We start from the raw sequence: 21,705 nt of genomic DNA, 5'->3' as shown, positions 1-21,705 counted from the left end.
GATCATGTCTACAGCAGACTTAGCACTGGTCTGGCCCTTTGAACATGCTTAAAGCTGCTATTGCCTAGGTCCCTGGAGGGAGGTCTTTCTCTGGATGGTGTTATATAAGAGACTCTGGTCTTGAAAGCCACTTTCTAATTTTCTTTGGGCCTTCATTTCTTCACCTGTGAAGTGAACGGGTCAGGAGAGACCCCCTTCTGTCTCTGAAATGATACAAATGGAGGAAGGGAGTTTGTGTTAGCGGCAACTTCTGTTTGTCCACACTTTTCCTTTCTGCTCTTTGAGACATGATAATTGAGAACTGTGTCTTTTTAATTCCTTAAATTCAGAAGTGAGCTTTTGAGAGTCCTCAAAGGAAATCAACCTCAAGATAATTATTTTGCTCCTGACTGGTAATGGGAAAAACCTTCAAGAAAAATTCCTGCTTACAGACATCTCTCTCTCTCTTGCTCTTTTTTTTTTTTTTTTTTTTGAGACAGAATATCACTCTGTTGCCCAGGCTGGAGGGCAGTGGCGCGATCTCGGCCCACTGCAACCTCTGCCTGCTGGGTTCAAGCGATTCTTATGCCTCAGCCTCCTGAGCAGCTGGGATCACAGGTGTACGCTACCATGACCTGTTAATTTTTGTATTTTTAGTAGAGACGGGGCTTCACTATGTTGGCCAGGCTAGTCTTGAACTCCTAACCTCAAGCAATCCACCCTCCTCAGTCTCCCAAAGTGCTGGGATTACAGGTGTGAGCCACTGTGCCTGGCCTAGACATTTCTCTTGATGTATTATGTCATTTGGGTGGCTGTGTACCCCTATAAGCTTGACCAATCACAACGAAGTGGAAGCATGATTGGCATATTAAGCGCCCCTCCTCTTTCTTTAGAGGCTGTCTACTGAGTAGAGTGGCCAGCAAGAGGTCAGTCAGATACAAACTTCAGACAAGGTAGCCTTTTTTTTTTTTTTTTTTTTTTGAGATGGAGTCTTGCTCTGTCGCCCAGGCTGGAGTGCAGTGGCACAATCTTGGCCCACTGCAACCTCTGCCTCCCAGGTTCAAGCGATTCTCCTGCCTCAGCCCCCTCACCCAGGTAGCTGGGATTATAGGTGCACACCACCACACCCGGCTAATTTTTGTATTTTTAGTAGAGATGGGGTTTCACCATGTTGACCAGGCTGGTCTTGAACTCTTGACCTCAGGTGATTCACCCTCCTCAACCTCCCAAAAGTGCTGGGATTACAGGTGTGAGCCATCTCGCCCATCATCAAGGTAGCTTTTTAAAAGCTGAGACCTTTGGGAATGGAGTGATGCTGGGTGTGTGCGTGGGGTGGGGGGGGGGTTAGGGTGTATTTTGCTTGTTGTTTTTGTTGTAACTTTGAGAAGATTCTGAAAAATATGAGGGGAGTGATGGCTGGGCATGGTGGTTCACGCCTGTAATCCCAGCACTTTGAGAGGCTGAGGCTGTTGGATCACTTGAGGCCAGGAGCTCCAGACCAGCCTGGCCAACATGGTGAGACCCCCTCTACTAAAAATACAAAAATTAGCCATGGTAGCTGGGTGCTACCATGCCCACCTGTAATCCCAGCTACTCTGGTGGCTGAGGCACATGAATCGATTGAACCCAGGAGGTGGAGGTTGCAGTGAGCGAGATCGCACCACTGCACTCCAGCCTGGGCAACAGAGTGAGACTGTCTCAAAAAAAAGAGAGAAGAGTGAGGAAGGAAACTCAGAACAGATATGTTTCAGGAAAGAGCAAGTCGACTGGGATTTTTTCTATAGTGGGTGTGTAAATTTCAGACTTTAAAATCCACTCAGTAAAACTGACATCCCTGCTTACTCACTTTTGACGACTCTGCTAGAAGCCTCCCGAGTTTTGTTTACAAGGTATCCGGCACACAGCCTGCCTTCTTTGAAAGGCCAGGCCAGGACCAGCCTGCCTGTCCCTTCTGTTCTCACTGGATTTCGTGGCCAGTGGCCTGGATGTGACTAACAGATGGCCACTGCAGAGATAGTCACCTGATTTCGTGGCTTATTCTTGGGAAAGCCTCTGATGTTTTTACAGAAGGTTATCCATCCCTTGGTAAATCCTTCCCCTAATACAGATAGAGAAACTGAACAGGTACAGGTGCGCATATTTAGTGTTACCTTGGACAGGTGGATGATTTGTATGCCAAGTCCTCCTTAGCTTGTGTTTGCTATGGTTTTGATGCTTATAACAGCTTTGGTCGTTCTAGCTCATGGTCATGAGCTCTTTCAGAGAGGCTGCTGGCTTAAGTGCCCGGTAGAGTTTTTTTGAATGAATGAAGATCTATCCGGATTTCTAGCAACACTTTGCTTCAGGAGTGGGCTGCAGCTGGAGTGAGCGCTAGGAACCTTTGCAGCTTAAGAATTCAGAAACCCACACCTTACCAGCCAGCCTAAGGGGCAGCCAGTCTCCTAGGAGAGCTGGGTTCTGGCCTGCGACGTCCTCCACCTTTCCGAGGTCGAGTCAGAAAGTGGTTTCTGTCCAAGGGAGTGGGGCGCCCACCTCAGGGCAGAGTCAGGGCGTTCTGACAGCCCCCGTCAGGCGGCTCGAGTGGAACTCCCGCCTGCACTACTCGACCCTGCAAAGGCGAACCCGAGTGCCGGAGGTGCAGCGCCAGGAGGCCGACCCAGCCCAACCGCCCGCGTCGGGGGAGACTGGGCTCTCAGATCTTATCCAGGCCATTGGTCCTGCAGGCTCTGGGTCGGGAGTTCCCGGGTTCCCGGGTTCGTGCGCCTCAGGTCCTGGTCCTGGAGCGAGTGCAAACCCGGCAGCCCGTGTGCCTGCTGCCAGGGACCTGGGGACTCGCTCCTGGCGTCGCGTGCAGGGTCGTCCCCCACGGCCCGGACGTCCCCGGGCTTCCGCGAGACGCCCCACGGGACCACACAAAAGACCCCACCCCAGGCCGGGCGCGCATTTCCTGTTGCAGCGGTGGCGGCGTGCAGCCACCCATGTGCATCCCGCGGCGCGCGGGCCAGGCCGGGCCGGGCGGGGCGTGGGGCACGCCCCCAGGCAGCCCCAGTCCCCGCGCTCCGGCCGCGAGGGGCCGCCCTCGGCGGGCCCGCCCCCGTGTCACCGCAGGCCGGGCTCCCTTTGTGTGCGGCCCCAGCGCCGCGGCCGCGCCATTGGCCCGCCCGCCCGGGGGGCCAGCCCCTTCCTGGCTCGTCTCATGCATATGCATGAGCGCCCCGGCCCTCCCCCGCCGGCCCCTCCCCGCCCCCTCCCGCGCGGGCGTGCGAGGCGCGCGGCGCGGCTCCCTCCTCGCGGCAGCGGGAGCCCGAGCCCGAGCCCGAGCCCGAGCCCGAGCCAGGGCCAGCCGAGCCTGCTCCGGGCGGGCGGCGGCGGCGGCGGCGCCGCTCCAGCCATGTCAGCGCGCGCGAGCCTGGGCCCACCATGAGCCATGGCCATGTCCGTGAGCGCCGAGGACGACGACTATGAATCGGAGCCGGACCAGGTCGGCGGCCCGGGGTGGGGCTGAGGGAGGGACCCGCCGCACGACCTCCCGACCGCCTGTCTGACGCGCCGAGGGCGGCCGCGACGCCGCAGCCGCCGCGATGAGGAGAAAGTTTTGCCGCCGCTGCCGGCGGGGCGGCCGGGGCCGGGCCCCAGCGGGGCGTGGAGGAGCGCCGCAGGCCCGCAGCCGGCCCGGGCAGGGGGCGTGTGCGGCCGAGCGAGCGCGCTGGGGGCCATCGGGCACCGCGGGGACAATGTGGGCCGCCGGGCCTCGCCGTCGGGCGGGCCTGCCGGGCGCCGGCCACGGCCCGGGGCAAGTTGCCGGCGGCCGCGGGGCGCGCCGCGCCCTCCCCCGGCGCCCTAGCCCGCGGCCCACGCGCGTGCCGGCCGACCCGGGAGCACCGGGACCCCGCGGGCGCCGGCGCCTCCTGCCTCTGCGTTCGCAAAGTTGCGCCAGGACCCTCGGCCTCGGGGCTGGAGCGCTCCCGGGGCCCGTGGGCCCGACGACCCGAGCTTTTGTCTGGGCGCCGCGCGCCCGCCGCCCGCCGTGGGCAGACGGAGACAGGAAGGGGTGCGAGCCGCGGGCCGACGCGGGCCACCCGGAACCCGGGCGAGCCCTCACGGCAGCGGCGGCGGAGGAAGCCGCGACCCCAGATGGCAGGAGTTGGCCTCGGTGGATTCAGAAGGAAAAGCAACCTCTCTCGGGACCAGGGGGAGAAATCTATGTGTAAAACAAAGCCCTGGGTGTGTTTACGGCGTGAATTTACTCCGGGAAGGTTCGCGTTTAGGAAGAAGGCGAAGAAAGTTGAGGTTTTACGAAGGATAATCTGCAAAATATTACTTGGAACAGGACGCAGGCCAGGTAGACGTGTCCAAGGAATTAAGAATGGGATGGGTTGAGTTAGCATGTGGCATTGGACGGACTTGGGTGAATAAAATGCTTATTTATAATCGTGGTGGGGTAAAGGTGTTATGGAATGACCCAGCCAAAATGTGGTAACTTTTTTTTTTTTCATCATTAGGTGCAATTGAGGAAGTGCTCTATAGGCTGCGCTTAAATCGTATCATACGTAGTATTAAGTGGTTTTACCTAACAGGCAGTTGGTTTTTATTTTTTCAGCTTTGCTGGAGAATTTTCAGGCACGTGTGCCTTTTGAGGTGTTTGCTCAATGCTCTTTCGGATTGGATTAACCCAGGGACGATTCAAGTGCTTTTGGCTTGAACTTTTATCAAGTCAGTAGCCCTACATGTGAATGGCTCTCAAAGTCTTGTTCTATAGCTCACACTTCAATTCCTGCTTTGAAGGTTTTCAGTTCAGTTTGGGGTCTACTTAAACCTGTGACAGCTTGCCATTTCTGGGGCATTTGGTCATTCATTCGTAGGATGTCTGTATTCTGTGTCAGCTGGGCTTTGATGTCTCCACTGAGCTTTGGTGTTTCAGGATTGGGGTTCCTGTTAGCTGATTTTTGTTTGTTTTTTAAATTTGGTCACACCCTATGGCCTCTAGATACAATCTTTGACACTGCAAGACTTATTGTGTCTCTGGGTTAAAAACATGTTTTCGGGTCCTGCCACTCCTGAGAGAGACTTCTGTTAAGAGAGGACCTGTAGGCCGTGCGTGGTGGCGCAAACCTGTAGCACTTTGGGAGGCCAAGGCGGGTGCATCACTTGAGCTCAGGAGTTCGAGACCAGCCTGACCAACAAGGTGAAACCCTGTCTCTACTAAAAATACAAAAATGAGCCAGGCTGGTGGCCGGTGCCTTTAATTCCAGCTAATCAGGAGGCTGAGGCAGGAGAATCACTTAAACCCAGGAGGCGAATGTTGCCGTTGCAATGAGCCGAGATCGCGCCACTGCACACCAGCCTGAGCGACAAGAGCAAGACTCTGTCTCAAAAAAAAAAAAAAAAAAAAAAAAAGAGGGGGACCTGTTTTCACTGTAGCCAAATTTTTTTTCTTCCTCCTCACATTGGTCAAGCTGACTGTGGCGTTTGTGGAGTCCTTAGCAACGACTTGAGGTTGTATTGTTCACTTTAAGATGATTTTTTTTTTTTCCCCACTCGGTGCATTCAGGGAGACGACATCCAAGCAAGGGCAGTGGGGGGCAGGTTTGTTTCATAGTCCCAACAGAGAAGGTGTTTGTCAGCTAAGGTACCCTGCAGTTGGGGGACACTCCCCTTGCCTCCCTGCATGCTTTCCTCAACAGTTTTCTCAGCCTGGGCCTGAGAAGAGTGGCTTCCTCCGAGGACCTCGAAGGCATTTGCATCTTCCAAAGCAGAGCCAGGGTCTCTGGAGCCTTCAGCTTGCGGGCTCCAGAACCAGCTCTTCTCAAAGTTTCTCTCTACCTCTGCCCCACCCTGCTGAATGGGTTTGGCACCAAAGGAGAAGGTCCTTCATGAGGAGAGGTTGCCAAGCCCTGGAGTGTGGATGAACAAGTAGACTTGCCTGCCTGCTGGATCAAAGGACCCCTCGGAGGGAGGCCCTGGTGGGAGGCTGCTGCTGCCGCCCGGTCCATCTCTGTAGCTGGTGTAGTCCTCACGCCCACCCCATCAGTTTTGGCTGCTTCGCCTTCCAAGCCTGTGCACGTCTCATCCCCACGTGAGACCTGTGGTGCAGCGCTGGCCTGTCTTCCCCATGCATTCCCTCAGCAGCCTGGGTTTCCCCAAGTGTCACAACCTGTGGGAGGAGTCAGGGGATGGGCCTGCGGCGAGTGAGCCGTGTTGGCGGGAGACCCCTTGTGCACTCTTTGCTGGTGTGCACCCTTGGTGAGACCTTCTCCCACAGACTTCATTTGCTTCTTTAGTACAAAATGTGTCAGAAAATTTTTCAGCTTGCTTTCCAAGTTGAAGAGGTGTCTCCTAAAGGAGGGCTTTTAGAATACTTCTTGTTCCATCTTGTTTTTTGTTTTGAGTCAGGGTCTTGCTCTGTCACCCAGGCTGGAGTACAGTGATATGATTATAGCTCACTGCAGTCTTGAACTCCCAGGCTCAGACAATCCTCCTGCCTCAGCCTCCCGAGTAGCCAGGACTACAGGCACGCATCACCACACTCAGCTACTAATTTTTTAATTTTTTATTTATATAGACATGGGGTCTTGATATGTTGCCCAGGCTGGTCTTGAACTTCTGGCCTCAAGTGATCCTCCCGCCTTGCTTGGCCTCCCAAAGTATTGGGATTACAGGCACGAGCCACTGTGCCTGGTCAGTTTTTATTATTTTCTCTTGAAGTGAAAAAAGCTTCTATTATTTTTTCTATAAAAATGACTACAGGCTGGGTGCAGTGGCTCATGCCGGTTATCCCAGCACTTCTGGGAGGCTGAGGCAGGTGGATGGCTTGAGCTCAGGTGTTTGGGACCAGCCTGGGCAACATGGTGAAGTCCCATCTACAAAAAAAGTACAAAAAGTAGCCAGGTACAGTGTCATGCACCTGTAGTCCCAACTACTCGGAGGCTGAGGTGGGAGGATTGCTTGAGTCCAGGAGTTAGAAGCTGCAGTGAGTAGTGATGGCCCCATTGCATTCAGCCTGGGTGTCAGAGTGAGATCCTTTCTCAAAAAAAAATTTTTTTTTTTTTTTTTTTTGAGATGGAGTCTTACTCTGTTGCCCAGGGTGGAGTGCAGTGGCCGGATCTCAGCTCACTGCAAGCTCCGCCTCCGGGGTTTACGCCATTCTCCTGCCTCAGCTTCCCGAGTAGGTGGGACTACAGGCGCCCGCCACCTCGCCCGGCTAGTTTTTTGTATTTTTTAGTAGAGACGGGGTTTCGCCGTGTTAGCCAGGATGGTCTCGATCTCCTGACCTCGTGATCCGCCCGTCTCGGCCTCCCAAAGTGCTGGGATTACAGGCTTGAGCCACCGCGCCCGGCCTCAAAAAATTTTTTAAAATAAAAATAAAAATGACTACAGCTTGTTGAAAAAAAATCAGGAAATTATGGAGAAGAAAATCTCTCAGAAATTTGTGTGGTCATAGAACCATTGTTACCAATTATAGCTATTTTATTTTACTTTAAGTTCTGGGATACATGTGCAGAACGTGCAGGTTTGTTACATACGTGTACATGTGCCATGGTGTTTGCTGCACCTGTCAACCCATCATCTAGGTTTTAAGCCCCACATACATTAGGTATTTGTCTCAATGCTTTTTTTTTTTTTTAAACGGAGTCTCGCTCTGTTCCCCAGGCTGGAGTGCAGTGGTGCGATCTCAGCTCACTGCAACCTCCGCTTCCTGGGTTCAAGCGATTCTTCTGCCTCAACCTCCTGAGTGACTAGGACTACAGGTGCGTGCCACCATGGTCGGCTAATTTTTGTATTTTTAGTAGAGACGGAGTTTCACCGTGTTGATCAGGTTGGTCTGGAACTCCTGACGTTGTGATCTGCCCACCTTGGCCTCCCAAAGTGCTGGAATTATAGGCATGAGCTACCGTGTGCCTGGGCTCTTTTTTTTTTTTTTTTTTTGAGACAGGGTCTCACTTTGTTACACAGGCTGGAATGCAGAGGCGCCATCACATCTGGCTAATTTTTGTATTTTTTGTAGAGATGGGGTTTTGCTATGTTGCCCAGGCTGGGCTCGAACTCCTGGGCTGAAATGAACTGCTGCCTCAGCCTCCCAAAGTGCTGGGATTACAGGTGTGAGCCACCGCAGACCTGGCCTATAGTTTCTTAAACAGTGAAATTTTAAGACAGGGGTCTCTGAGCCTTCTTGAAAATGTATGCAAAAGTTTTGTTACTTTATGCCTAGATACATCTTTGGAGGAAGAGGTCTTTAGCTTTCCTCAGATTCTTCAGATGTCCTCACATCCCCTGGGCTTTCTGGTAGCTCTTGTGTTTTTAGTCTCTTGCTCCTTACTCTCTATGTATTAAAAAACCCAGAGCCCTCCCTGGAGTCTACAGGTGTGTGTTAAGGGGCCTGCAACACGGGTAAAATCCAGCTTTTCCTGGGCTGTCCATCATGCTTGCAAATTTGAGGACTGGAATAATATTGAGATAAATACGGCTGTGTCATGTGATACAGTGCAACATTAGCATGCACAAAGAAACTGGGGGGCCTGTGGCCTTCCCTTGTGGGGCTGTCAGTGTAACGTTATTTGGAGTACTTTAGCGGAAAACTTGGGACTAATTGTAAAAATATATAGCCACATTTTACTGTTTTTCTCACTTATCTTGACAGTTGAAACTCCTAACTGCTCCCTTCTTGAAACTTCCCTGGCTCTCGTGATGTCACAGCCTCCTACTGCTTGTCTGGCCTTTCTGGCCATTTCTCAGCAGGTTGCTTTTCCTTGCCTGCCCCTTGAATGTTTTCAGCCTTGAGGGTACTGTTGGAGGTTCTCTTTTCACTCTTCCATTTCCCCTGGACATCCTCATGGACTTAACTAGTTTAAGCACCTATGTAGTGTTGGTTCCCAGGTGTGTACCTTAGCTCTGGTTCCACCTGCTTGCTGGGCAACACCTTCCTTGCATGTCCCATGGGCCCCTTAGATTCCACATGCCCACAACAGTCCTTGTTTCCTCCCCTCCCGAGCCCCCTTGTTGTTCTGTTGCTCAAGCCGGAAACCTCAAGAGTCCTCCAGAAGTCTGCTTGCATACCCCATGTTTAGCCAATCACCGGGTCTTCTAAAACTGGGTCCGCTTCTAAGGCTTCTCCTGAATCATCCCCTCCTCTTCATTCCTTCCATTCCTTCTGCTCCTGCCTTCATCATCTTCAGCTGATCTCCCTGTCTTTTGTCTTGCCCACTGCCCCAAAAATATCCACTCCTCTCACTGTTGCCAGAATACAGTCATGTTGTGAAGCCTTTAACTTACTCTGATGGGTCCAGTTCCCTACTGTGGTACACCAGGCCCTGCAGGATGAGGCTCCTGCCACTTCAGAGCTGTTTTCCAGCAGCTGTGTCGGGCTATTTGCAGTTCCTTGAATGTGTCATGCAGTTTCACATCTCTCTCTTGCTCTTCCTTCTGCCTAGAATATCCACTCTGTAACCCCACTCCCACCCCTGGCACGCAGGGTCCTGTCCTCCCTCTAAGACCCACCTTAGTCACCACCTCCTATGTTCCAGAGTGCTTTTTCCAGCCTCCCTTACCCATGATATGAGGCATCTCTTCTGGGTTAGCATGCCAGGGTCCAGGCTTTAGAGCCACTGCCTGGGTCTGTATCTCAGCTTTCTCATTCATTGATAGTATGACATTGGGTGGATGACTTAACTGTGCCATGCCTCAGTTTCCTCACTTGTAGATGGAGATAATAGTAATTCCTTCCTCATAGATTATTGATACAGAGTGGTGGCTCACGCCGGTAATCCTAGAGCTTTGGGAGCCTGAGGTGGTAGGATTGCTTGAGGCTAGGAGACCAAGACCAGCCTGGGTTACATAGCAAGACCCCATCCCTACCAGAAAAACAAAAAAGATTGTTTATACAAATATTGATGAGTGACTAGCACTTAAGTGTTACCTTTTGGCCAGGTTCAGGGGGTCACACCTGTAATCCTAGCACTTTGGGAGGCCAAGTCGGTCGGGTCACTTGAACCCAGAAGATCGAGACCAGCTTATGTGACATAGTGGGACTCCATCTCTCAAAAAAAAAAAAAAAAAGAAGAAGAAAAATTAGCTAGTGTGGTCGCACACGCCTGTATCTCGGCTACTTATGAGGCTGACGTGGGAGGATCACCTGAGTCCTGTGAAGTCGAGGCTGTGGTTAGCTGAGATCGCACCACTGCACTCCAGCCTGGGTGACAGAGCGAGACCCTGTCTCAAAAACAGCTCTGCCACTGGAGTGCAGTGGCACAATCTCGGCTTACTGGGACCTCCACCTCTTGGTTCAAGCGATTCTTCTGCCTAAACCTAGATGTTAGTTTTTAATGTCATCATAATGATGTTGCATTGCATTTATGTAGTTGCATGTCTTTCTCCTTCCAGAGTGTAATGCCTTTCAGACTAGGGAACACATTTTACTCATTTCTGTAGTCCCAGCACTTAGCATCAAATCAGATACATAATTCACAGCCAGGAAACACTTGGGTGGGTGGATGTGTGAATTAGGGGGTTAATGAATGAGTCTCCAGTGCAAATTATATACTCTATTAGTTAGTGATGTTAAGCATCTTTTCATGTGCTTACTGGCCATTTGTAGATCTTTTTTGGAGAAATAGCTATTTAAATCCTTTGTCTATTTAAAAATTACCTATTCATCTCTTTATTATTGAGTTGTCGGAGTTCTTTGTATATTCTGAGTACTAACTGCTTGCTAGATACATGATTTACAAACATTTTCTCCCATTCTGTGGGCCTTTGCACATGATAGTGCCCTTCGAAGCACAAAAGTTTTTTTTTTTGTTTGTTAGGTTTTTTTTTTTTTTTTATGAGACGGAGTTTTGCTCTTGTTGCCCAGGCTGGAGTGCAAAGGTGCGATCTTGGCTCACTGCAACCTCCGCCTCCCGGGTTCAAGCAATTCTCCTGCCTCAGCCTCCTGAGTAGCTTGGATTACAGGCATGTGCAACCATGCCTGGCTAATTTTGTAGTTTTAGTAGAGACAGGGTTTCTCCATGTTTGTCAGGCTGGTCTCGAACTCCCGACCTCAGGTGATCCTCCCGCCTTGGCCTCCCAAAGTGCTGGGATTACAGAGGTGAGCCACCACACCCAGCAAAAGTTTTTAATTTTGATGAAGTCTAATTTATCTTTTTTTTTTTTTTGACACCTGTGCTTTTGGTTTCATATCGGAGAAACCCTTGCCTAATTCAAAGTCATGAAGATTTACACTTGTGTTTTCTTCTATGAGGTTTATAATTTTAGCTCTGTGTTTAAGTCTTTGATCCGTTTTTGAGTTAATTTGTATATGTGGTGTGAGGTAGGGGTCTACCTTTGTTCTTTTGCGTGTGGATAGCTATTTGTCCCAGCACCATACCTTGAAAAGACCATTCTTTACCCAACTGAATTGCCTTGGCATCCTTGTTAGAAATCATTTGGTCAAAATGTGAGTGTATTTCTGGACTCTCAATTCTGTTCCATTGATCTATAGGTCTGTCTTTTTGCCACTACCATCACAGTCTTTATTGTAGCTTCGTAGTGAGTTTTGAAATCAGAAAGTGAGCGTCTTTTTTTTTTTTTTTTTTGAGACGGAGTCTCGCTCTCTTGCCAGGCTGGAGGGCAGTGGCGTGATCTCAGCTCACTGCAACCTCCGCCTCCCAGGTTCAAGTGATTCTCCTGCCTCAGCCTCCCGAGTAGCTGGGACTACAGGCGTGCACCATCACGTCCAGCTAATTTTTGTACTTTCAGTAGAGACGGGGTTTCACCATGTTGACCAGGATGGTCTCAATCTCTTGACCTTGTGATCTGCCCACCTTGGCCACCCAAAGTGCTGGGATTACAGGTGTGAGCCACCACGTCTGGCCTTTTTAGACAGAGTTTCACTCGTTTCCCAGGCTGGAGTGCAATGTCACAATCTTGGCTTTCTGTAACTTCCATCCCCTGGGTTCAAGTGATTCTACTGCCTCAGCCTCCCAAGTAGCTGGGATTATAGGTGTGCGCCACCACGCCTGGCTAATTTTGTATTTTTAGTAGGGATGGGGTTTCACCATGTTGGTCAGGCTGGTCTTAAACTTGTGATCTCAAGTGATCCACCTGCCTCGGCCTTCCAAAGTGCTGGGATTATAGGCGTGAGCCACCGCCCCACCCCCTACCCCCCACCCCCTTTTTTAGATTGTTTTGGCCATTCCAAGTCTCTTGCATTTTCATGAATTTTAGGATAGTGTGTCAATTTCTGCAGAAAAATCAGTTGGGTTTTTGTTTTGTTTGTTTTTTATTCTTGTTTTGTTTTTGAGACAAGGTCTCATTCTGTCACCCAGGTTGGATGCAGTGGCTTGATCTCAGCTCAGTGCAGCCTCTGCTTCCTGTGCTCAAGTGATTCTCCAGCTTCAGCCTCCTAAGTAGCTGGGACTACAGGTGTGTGACAGCACACTCACCTAGTCTTTTTATTTTTTTGGAGTCTTGCTTTGTTGGCCAGGCTGGTCTTGAACTCCTGGGCTCAAGTGATCCACCTGCCTTGGCCTCCCAAAGTGCTGAGATTATAGGTGTGAGCCACTGTGCCCAGCCCCAGTTGGGATTTTGCTTGGGGTCACATTGAGTCTGTTGATCACTTTGGGGAGTATAACTGATCATAGCAATATTAAATCTTCCAATTCATGAACATGGATGTCTTTCCTTTAATTTAGGTTAATCCAAGTAATTTTAATCACTATAATTTAGAGCTGAGGGATTGAGGAGGTTCTATCCATGCATTTTCTGGTGGATAGCATCTGGTAGACCAGAGGAACTCAAATATTGATGGGATGAATGAATAAACCTTGATAACATTCACTTAAAGGACGATGCTTTTGAGTTGCTGATGGAGAAGGGGTGTAGGAATACTAAGATATTTGTGTGTTGTGTGTGTATGTGTGCGTTCATGTTCCAGATTTTCCTAACCTTTCATAGTGTGTTGAGGATATGGTTCCTGGGCTGATAAAATCAACAAGTGGCCTTGGTGTTGGGGATGTTGGTTCGTAAATGAATGTCTGGGGATGCCATCACTTCCTTTGCTGGGACAGGGGTGTCCTACTCCTACTCTGTCCTAGAGTGGAAGTTAGAATTGGTGTTTGAGGCCAGGCACAGTGACTCATGCCTGTAATGCCAGCACTTTGGGAGGCTGAGGCGGGCAGATCACTTGAGGCCAGGAGTTTGAGACCAGCCTGGCCAACATGATGAAACACTATCTCTACTAAAAATACAAAAATTAGCTGGGCTTGGTGGTGCACACCTGTAATTCCAGCTATTCGGGAGGCTGAAGCACAAGAATTGCTTGAACCCGGGAGCCAGAGGTTACAGTGAGCCAAGATCACGCCACTGCACTCAGCCTGGGTGACAGAGTGAGACTCTGTCTCAAAAAAAAAAAAAAAAGAATTGGCATTTGAAACTTTGGGTAGCACCCAAAAGATACCAAGACAGAGAAAGCTGTGTGCCAAAAGGAGACAGCTCTGGCTGACTCACCTTCCTTTTTATTCCATTTGCCCCTTTTTGTGTCACTGTTTTCTGTACTCTGCCATCACGTTTCCTGGTTGGGTCTGCAGAGTCCCAGTTGGACTTTTTAATGGAGGCCTCCGAGGTCTGTCTTACCTGTGGGTTTTTCAGTGGGATTCATTAGGATCTGGCACCCTGTCGCTGAGCCAACTCTTGACGAGCCAGGCGGGGGCCACTGCCAGCGGCACAAGCCTTCCTGGCCTGATTTGGCAGCGGCTAGACAGGGCCTCATCAAGGTCTCGGGAGACCACAGCTTCTCACACCTCTTCTTTCGGGATGTTATCTGGTATGTGCTCTGTAATTTTCCCGGGTGTCCCAGCTGCTGCTGAGGTCCATGCAGGTTGTTTTCCATAGGTTGGATGAGAAGGTGCTTTGGATGGTGCAGGCAAATGGGCTTGTTTTGCAGTGACATAGGAGCTTCAAGACTCAGACTGGATTGGCCCAGCGTTTTAACTTGCCCAGACACTGTCCTCAGGGCAGGGAAGCCAGAGGTGCTCGGTGGCTGTTGATACCTGGTGTTCCTTTGAACTCCTGGAATTTTTTCAGTTTTTTCGCCAGAGAAGCTCGTCTTTAGACTCTCCGGCTCTGGAGGTCTGGTTTTGTCCTGGGAGGTGGCCCACACTGGCCACTTCACACCTGACTGGAGGCCTCAGACGCCGCCCACAGCATTGCCTGTGTTCCAGGTATTTGAGGAGTGAGCTGGTAACAGGGCACCTGTCCTTTGGAGGGGTAGAATCAGAAAGTGTTACTGTGGGCTGTGAAGACAGGGAGAAACGTTTTTGGGTTTCTGCTTCTCTGCACCTCTTGTTGGCACCCTTCGCACTAAGGCATGGTGGCACTAGCTGGGAAGCCCTTCCAGGAGCATGTGGCCATCCCAGTGGGTCTGCGGGCCCCTCGCTGCACTTTGCACATGCAGTTGCTGTGGTTTAGTGTGTTCAGAGCACGAATCTGGAGTCCATGCATCCTGCTGGTTCCATGACCATAGGCAAATTACTGGCTTCAGTTTCCTCATATGAAAAATGGGGACATGAAGGCATCCTCTACAGGGCTGTTACTGGGAAGGTTAGGTAATAACATCAGTAAATGATGGCCATGGTGACCACAGATGGGGGTGCTCAGGGAATCCCCACCCTCACGCAGCATGGCCGTTATCTCCGTCGTCAGCGCTGCCTTGCGTGGCCTTGGCTGCTCTCTGTCGGCTGCTCAGCTTCAGGTTCACAGTCTGCTCTGTGCCGTTCTCAAATCCAGAAAGCTCTGAAAACTGATCTTGTTTTACTTCTCACGTGGGCAGCCAGACCTGAGTTGGATGGACGTGCGCAGTGCTTGGTGGACTTGACCCCCCAAAGGTGCTAATCACAGTGGGACTATGCGAATATGTTGGGGGCACCCAGCCATCATTGTAAGGATGGGTTTCTTCATTTTCTTTGTTTTTTGAGACAGGGTCTTGCTCTGTGTCCTAGGCTGGAGTACAGTGGATGATCACAGCTCACTGCCACCTCAAACTCCTGGGCTCAAGCAATCCTCCCACCTCAGCCTTCTGAGTAGCTGGATCTACAGGTGCACACCACCATGCCCGACTAATTTTTAAAGTTTTTTGTAGGTCTCACTGTGTTGCCCAGGCTGGTGATGAACTCCTGACCTCAAGTGATGCTCCCACCTCAGCCCCCCAGTGTGCTGGGGTTACAGGCATGAGCCACTGTGCCTGGCGCCCTTTGCTGCTTTGGATGGTCCCTTTACCCAGGTGGCTGGTGGTGGCCTGCTTGTCTGTGGGCGACCCTGCAGTCAGCCCTGCAGTCCAGGGCTTGCCCTCCCTGTGACAAGGCCTCCGGCTGGACTGCCCCAAAGCAGAGGGCAGGCATGAGTGAGGGTCCTGAGCAGCTGGGGAAGAGCAGTGGGAGATGACGGTGGTAGAGCCAGGGAGCACTTCCCTTTCCTCTTTTGGGTTCACAGCAGGTTGAGCAGGATGGAGGCCCAGAGTCCCAGTGCTTCCTGAAGGGCCTCTCAGTCTGATGGGGGCCTCGAAGCTCCTTGAATGCTGCAGGAAGGTGAATCGGAGGAATGGATCTGCTTAGGTGTTGACAGCAAAGGGGTGGCACGTGAGGCCATGGGCTTTCTACAGGGACCACTGCACTGGAGAAGAAAGTTGGTGGTGGCGAGGCTATATTCGAGGAGAAAGGGAGGGCTGTTTTTCTTCCTATGCAGTTGGAAGTTTCTAGGAAGCCCCTAAGGTGCAGGGAGTTGGGTGTGTTGTGGGAGGGGTCCGTGTGATGTGGACCTTCTTCTCCATTGGAGTGGATGAATAGTAACAGCTCTTCTGGGACTGTGTGCTCCCAAACGTATGGGGTTTTGTTTGGGGATTCAAGTATGACAAGTCACTGAAATGAAGAGGGCGGGACTCTAGACCAAAGTGTGTTCAATTAGCTGTAAAGGGGCTTTAGGTGTTAGATGCCGGTTAGGTCAGCTGGTTTCCAGGGTGACCACGTGTCTCCCTGTTAGGGACTTCACCGTTTCTCAGCCACCCCGGCTTCTCCAGAAAGATGCCACAGACAAGAAAAGCTCTCCCATCCTTGTCCCTCCCACCGCAGGTCCAAGGTGGACAGTGTCCTCAGGAGCTAGCTTTGGGCTCCCCCGTAGATCCTCGGTCTGCAGGAGGCTCTGGGGCTGGGAACCAGAGGTCAGGGGCTATGACTGTCCCATTTTCCTGGCTTAGCTACTAGCCCAGCTCTCCTGTCTACCTACTGTCTCTCTTCTCTGAGTCCCAGGGAAGGGAGCATTTGGAACCCATCTAGGGAAGGTCTGAGTAGTCAGGGACCTGAAGGTTACTATCCTGTCCTCCCTGGGGTGGCTTTGGTTTGTTGAGTGCATTCTGCATGCCAGGCTGGTTCGTAGAGGTGCAGTGTTGGACAAGACACCTGTGGTGAGTGCCCCTCTGTGCCCCGTCTCAAAGGGAAGGACGGTACAGGAACAGGTGATTACCGTCGTGAGTGCTCTAACAGGATCCCTGGGAGGGGCCTTGAACCCAGTGCAGGTGGGCAGGAGGGGCTTCCAGAAGAAAGCAGCCTGTAAACTGGCCAGGCGGGATGAATGGGCATCAGCCAAGTGGCTTGGCGGGGTGGGGTTGGCCTTCCGGGCTGGGAGAACAGAGACCGATTGTGTGACCCCTTGCGGTCTTTCTTGGGGAGCAGACAGAGGTGGGAAAGGTGGGCAGGGTCCGAGCCTGTGGGTGCGGCCGTGGAAGGTCTCGAGCCGTGTGCTGTGGCAAGAAGCATGCACCCTCTGTCCTCCTCTCCTAGAGCTGCTATAACCGGTGGCTTAAAACAACGGGCCTTTCTTCTCTCCCAGTTCTGGAGGCCAGGAGTCTGAAGTCAAGGTGTGGGCTGGCGGGCGGGGCTGGCTTTGCAGGCTCTAGGGGAGGGTCCTTCCCCACGCCTCGAGCTCCTGGTATGTGCTGCCATCCTTGGCACTTACTGGCTTGTAGACAGGGCTCCAGTCTGTGGAAGGCCAGTGTCTTCACACACGTTCACTCCGTGCGTGTCCATCTCTATGTCCAAATGGCCCCCTTTCGTAAGGACACCAGTCATACTGGATTAGCGTTCACCTGAATTACCTCGTTTAACCTGACGGTCTCTGCAAAGCCCCCATCTCCAAATAAAGATCACACTCTGAGGCTTGGGGTTTAGAGCCCCCATCGTGTCTTTCTGGGATACACAGTTTGCTCCCTAATACCCTTTCTGGGGGTCTGGCGGTGCCTGCAGCCTCCCCATCTGACCAGTTCTGTCTGTTCCCCTGCAGAACCGGGCTGTGGGTCGGCCCAAGGGGAAGCTGGGCCCGGCCTCCGCGGTGAAGTTGGCCGCCAACCGGACAACGGCAGGAGCTCGGCGGCGCCGGACGCGATGCCGCAAGTGCGAGGCCTGCCTGCGGACCGAGTGCGGAGAGTGCCACTTCTGCAAGGACATGAAGAAGTTCGGGGGCCCCGGGCGCATGAAGCAGAGCTGCATCATGCGGCAGTGCATCGCGGTGAGTGCAGCCCCGGTCCAGCCCTGCGCTCGATCCAGGCCCCTGCGTGCCGGCCCGCGTGTCTGACAGCTGCTCGCTCTGGCCGCCCCTCCGCACACAGAGAAGCCGGGGCTGTGGACTGCCCGAGAGCTCTTCCTGTGGACGGGAAGGCGCCGGCCGCTTTGCAGGCTCAGGCCTCCTGCTCCTTCCCTCCCAGGGTGCCCAGGTACTTTGAAGTTGCTGCCATTAAAGATGACAAGCAGCCTGTCCTGTCTGTGACCCCGTTGCCAACATTACGGTCCAGTTGGTGATGGTTCTGGGCCCTTCCTTCCTCCCGGCCCTGCCTTCAGAGTCAGAAGTCTGGGTGGAAGGTCAGCGCCCCATCTCAGGGGGCTGCCCCCAACAAGGAGTGATTTATGGTGCCGAGGAACCGTGCCTGGGAGAGCCTGGCCTGCCCCTCCACACCGCCTGGCCTCAGCTCCAGCAGTGGCCCCGCGCCGCTGGTCTTGTACCCGGACCGGGCAGTGGACGTGGACTTCCGCAACGGGGCCAGGTCGCGGGGTTTGCCCTTGAATCGCCTTGTACACACCCACATGCTCTGCCTTCCCCAGGGCGCTGCTCCCTGGGGGCCGGCGATCCTCCCTGTGGAGGAGTCGTCTCCCAATCCCCGTGGAAAAGCAGGCTCGGCTGGAGGGACGGGATTCCTCGGCCTTGGTGCGCTCATCTACAGGCCCAGCCTGGCATAGGGTGAGCCCTTCCTCCTTGGCTGCCGATGCCCCCCAGGCCCAGACACCTCACCCATCTCCTTCCACGCATATTTCTTGTGTTTTGTTTTTTTAAATTGTGGTCAAAAAATACATTAATCATTTTTAAGTATGCAATACAGTAGTATTATCATATGCACGTTTTTGGGAAGCTGATCCCCAGAACTTTTTCATTTTGCAAAACTGAAACTGCATACCCATTGAAGCTCTCCTCTCCTTTCCCCTCCCTCAGCCCCGGGCAACCACCATTCCACTTTCAGTTTCTAAGAGCTTGACTCCTCTCCGGACCTCATAGAAGTGGAATCATGCAGTAATTGGCTTTCTGTGATTGGATTGGCTTGTTTATAGCCCTGAGCATAATGTCCTCAGGGTTCATCCATGTTGAAGCATATGACAATTTCCTTTTTTTTTTTTTTAATGGCCAATTAATACTCTATTGTGTATTTGCACCAAATTTTCTTTTTTTTTTCTGAGACGGAGTCTCACTCTGTCGCCCAGGCTGGAGTGCAGCGGTGGAATTTTGGCTTACTACAACCTCTGCCTCCTGGGTTCAAGCAATTCTCCTGCCTCAGTCTCCCGAGTACCTGGGATTACAGGCACCCGCCACCACATCGGGCTAATTTTAAAATTTTTAGTACAGGGCTTCATCATGTTGGCCAGGCTGGTCTCGAACTCTTGACCTCAGGTGATCCGCCCACCTTGGCCTCCAAGAGTGCTGGGATTATAGGCGTGAGCCACCGCGCCGGACCAAAATTTTCTTTATCCGTTCATCTGTTGATGGACGTATGGGTTGCTTTCACCTGTTGCCTATTGTGAATAGTGCTGCAGTGAACATCGGTGTGCAGATACCTCTTTGAGATCGTGTTTTGAATTCTTCTGGATATACAGTTGAACCTTGGAACAACACAAGGGTGGGGCACCACCTGACCCCTGTGCAGTTGAAAATCTGAGTGTAACTTTTGACTCCCCTAAAACTTAACTACTGTTAGCCTCTTGTTGACCAGAAGCCTTATCAGTAACAAAAACAGTCCATTAACACATATTTTATGTTATATGTATTATATACTGTATTCTCACAATAAAGTAAGCTAGAGAAAAGAAAATACTAAGATCATTAGGAAAATATATTTATCGTTCATTAAGTGGGAGTGGATCATCGTAAAGGTCTTCATGCTCATCATCTTCACATTGTATAGACAGAGGAGGAGGGATTGGTCTTGCTGTCTCAGGGTGGCAGAGGCAGAAGAGATGAAGGAGGTAGAAGGGGGAGGCAGGAGACGCAGGCACACTCAGTATAACTTTTATTGAAAAAAAAATCCGCATATAAGTGAACCCACACAGTTCAATCCTGTGCTGTGTAAGGGCCAACTCCGTGCCCAAAAGTGGGCTTGCTGGGTCATATGATGATTCTATTTTTAGCTTTTTGAGGAACCTCTGTACTGTTGGCCACTGTGGCTGTGCCGTTTCACATTCCCACCACGGGTGCATGGAGGTTCCTGTTTCTCTCTCTCTCTTTTTTTGAGACGGAGTCTTGCTCTGTTGCCCAGGCTGGAGTGCAGTGGTGTGATCTCGGCTCACTGCAAGCTCTGCCTCCTGGGTTCACGCTGTTCTCCGGCCTCAGCCTCCCGAGTAGCTGGGCGCCTACCACCATGCCTGGCTAATTTTTTGTATTTTTAGTAGAGACGGGGTTTCACCATGTTGGCCAGGATGGTCTCAATCTCCTGACCTTGTGAGCCGCCCACCTCGGCCTCCCAAAGTGCTGGGATTACAGGCGTGAGCCACCGCGCCCAGCGAAGGTTCCTATTTCTCTGCATCCCCATCAACATCTGTTATGTTATGGGCTTTTAGTTTGTTTGTTTTTAGTAGCCATCCTAATGTGTATGAGGTGACATCTCAGTGTAGTTTTTATTTACTTTTCCCTAATGCCTAGTGATGTTGAGCATCTTTCACCTTTAGGTGCTTATTGGCTGTTTGTCTGTCTTCTTTGGAGAAATGTCTGAGTCCTTAGACCGTTTTTACACTGGTTTTCTTTTCTTTTTTTGAGAGTCTCACTCTTTTGCCCAGGCTAGAGTGCGATGGCGCAGTCTCAGCTCACTGCAACCTCTGCCTCCCGGGTTCAAGCAATTATCCTGCCTCAGCCTCCCAGGTAGCTGGGGTTACAGGCACGTACCACCACACTCAGCTAATTTTTGTGTTTTTGGTAGAGGCAGGGTTTCACTTTATTGACCAGGCTGGTCTCAAACCCCTGACCTCAGTTGATCACCGCCCCGCCCCCGCCCCCCGCCTTGGCCTCCCAAAATTCTGGGATTACAAGTGTGAGCCACTGCACCTGGCCTAAATCGGTTTTCTTTTGGAGGTTTTTGTTGTTGAGTTAGAGGAGTTCTAAATATGTTTTGGATATTAACCCTTATCAGGTCTCTGGTTTGCAAGGATTTTCTCCCATCCTGTAGGTTGCCTTTTCCTCTGTTGATTCTTTCCTTTGCTGCAGAAGTTCAGTTTCACTGCTTGTGCTTTTAATTGGTACCCAAACCCCAGGATATTTTCATGGATTTCGGGGAATTTGTGAGCCATCCTGAAATTAAATGCATTTTTGTCTGTGTGCATGCATGGATGTACATTTTTTGGAGATAGGGTCCATGTGACCCATTGGATCCTATAGAATTTAAAAGAGCTTGTCTATAGCAACTGTTGGTTTTTAGAACGGTGTCACCTAAAACTCAAATGTGTGCCAGCAATGAATCCACGACTGTCTTTTTCTCTTTGGCATTACTTTTTCTCCCACCCCCCATGTGCTGGGCCCGGTTATAGGAAATTTGTCTCGGGTGCCCCCTTATCTTTGCTACTCTGGTTCCTGGCACAGTGCATGCTGTTTGAAGGAAACCCCATTTTTTAATGTCTCCTACTCTCTTCAGCTTGACATAGCTTCTGGAACTGATGGCAGATGCAGGCTTGGCCTGACCCTTGGTGTCCTTCTTACTCTTCTCCCAGCCCTTCTGCTCTGCCAGGGCACTTCTCACGCATTACCCACCTATGACATACGCAGCCCCACCTATCTTCCTCTTCTGTCCCCTCCCTTTGCTCCGTCGCTGGGGCTGCCTCCATAGCTTCCTCCCCTCTCCACCATGTCCCTGCTGGTGTCCCTGCTGGTGCCGTGCAGTCTGCCCTCTAACATGAGCCCCAAGCCCCTCCCCAGCCCCTGCAGGAGATTTGCCTCTTGCGCCACCTCCCATCCTGCCACCTGGCTTAGAGCCAGTTCTGCCATCTGCCCCACCCCACCACAGACCCTCTTCTTGCCGTGTGGGCCGTGCTTCACCCTCTGCCCCCCACTGCAGTCTGGTCTCCAGCCGTCCCCTTTGGCCCGGCCTGCTCTGCGCAGGCTGCTCTGTCCTCATTCACCTTGAGGCCCTGCGGCCTTGCCCACTTGGCTTCTCTCCACCCTGTCCCGAGTCCTCCA

General features: G+C 51.8%; 1 protein-coding gene across 35 annotated transcripts in view; it reads left to right on the top strand.

The window, feature by feature from the left end:
* The window catches only part of KDM2B (lysine demethylase 2B), a 156,256-nt gene that overhangs the window by 113,197 nt on the left and 21,354 nt on the right, over positions 1-21,705 (top strand). For 32 of the 35 annotated variants that reach the window (XM_065524940.2, XM_065524925.2, XM_065524929.2 and 29 more), the window contains one exon: positions 17,284-17,508. In XM_065524940.2, the coding sequence (XP_065381012.1) occupies positions 17,284-17,508 (225 nt within the window). Of the gene's footprint in view, positions 1-3,226; positions 3,461-17,283; positions 17,509-21,705 lie in introns of those variants that run through there. The other 3 variants (XM_074008111.1, XM_074008110.1, XM_074008109.1) reach the window with 1 other exon arrangement.

Source organism: Macaca fascicularis, chromosome 11, assembly GCF_037993035.2.
Source record: "Macaca fascicularis isolate 582-1 chromosome 11, T2T-MFA8v1.1".
Lineage (NCBI taxonomy): Eukaryota > Metazoa > Chordata > Mammalia > Primates > Cercopithecidae > Macaca > Macaca fascicularis.
The sequence above is the reverse complement of the archived record's forward strand: the minus strand, read 5'-3'. Positions and strand labels throughout refer to the sequence as shown.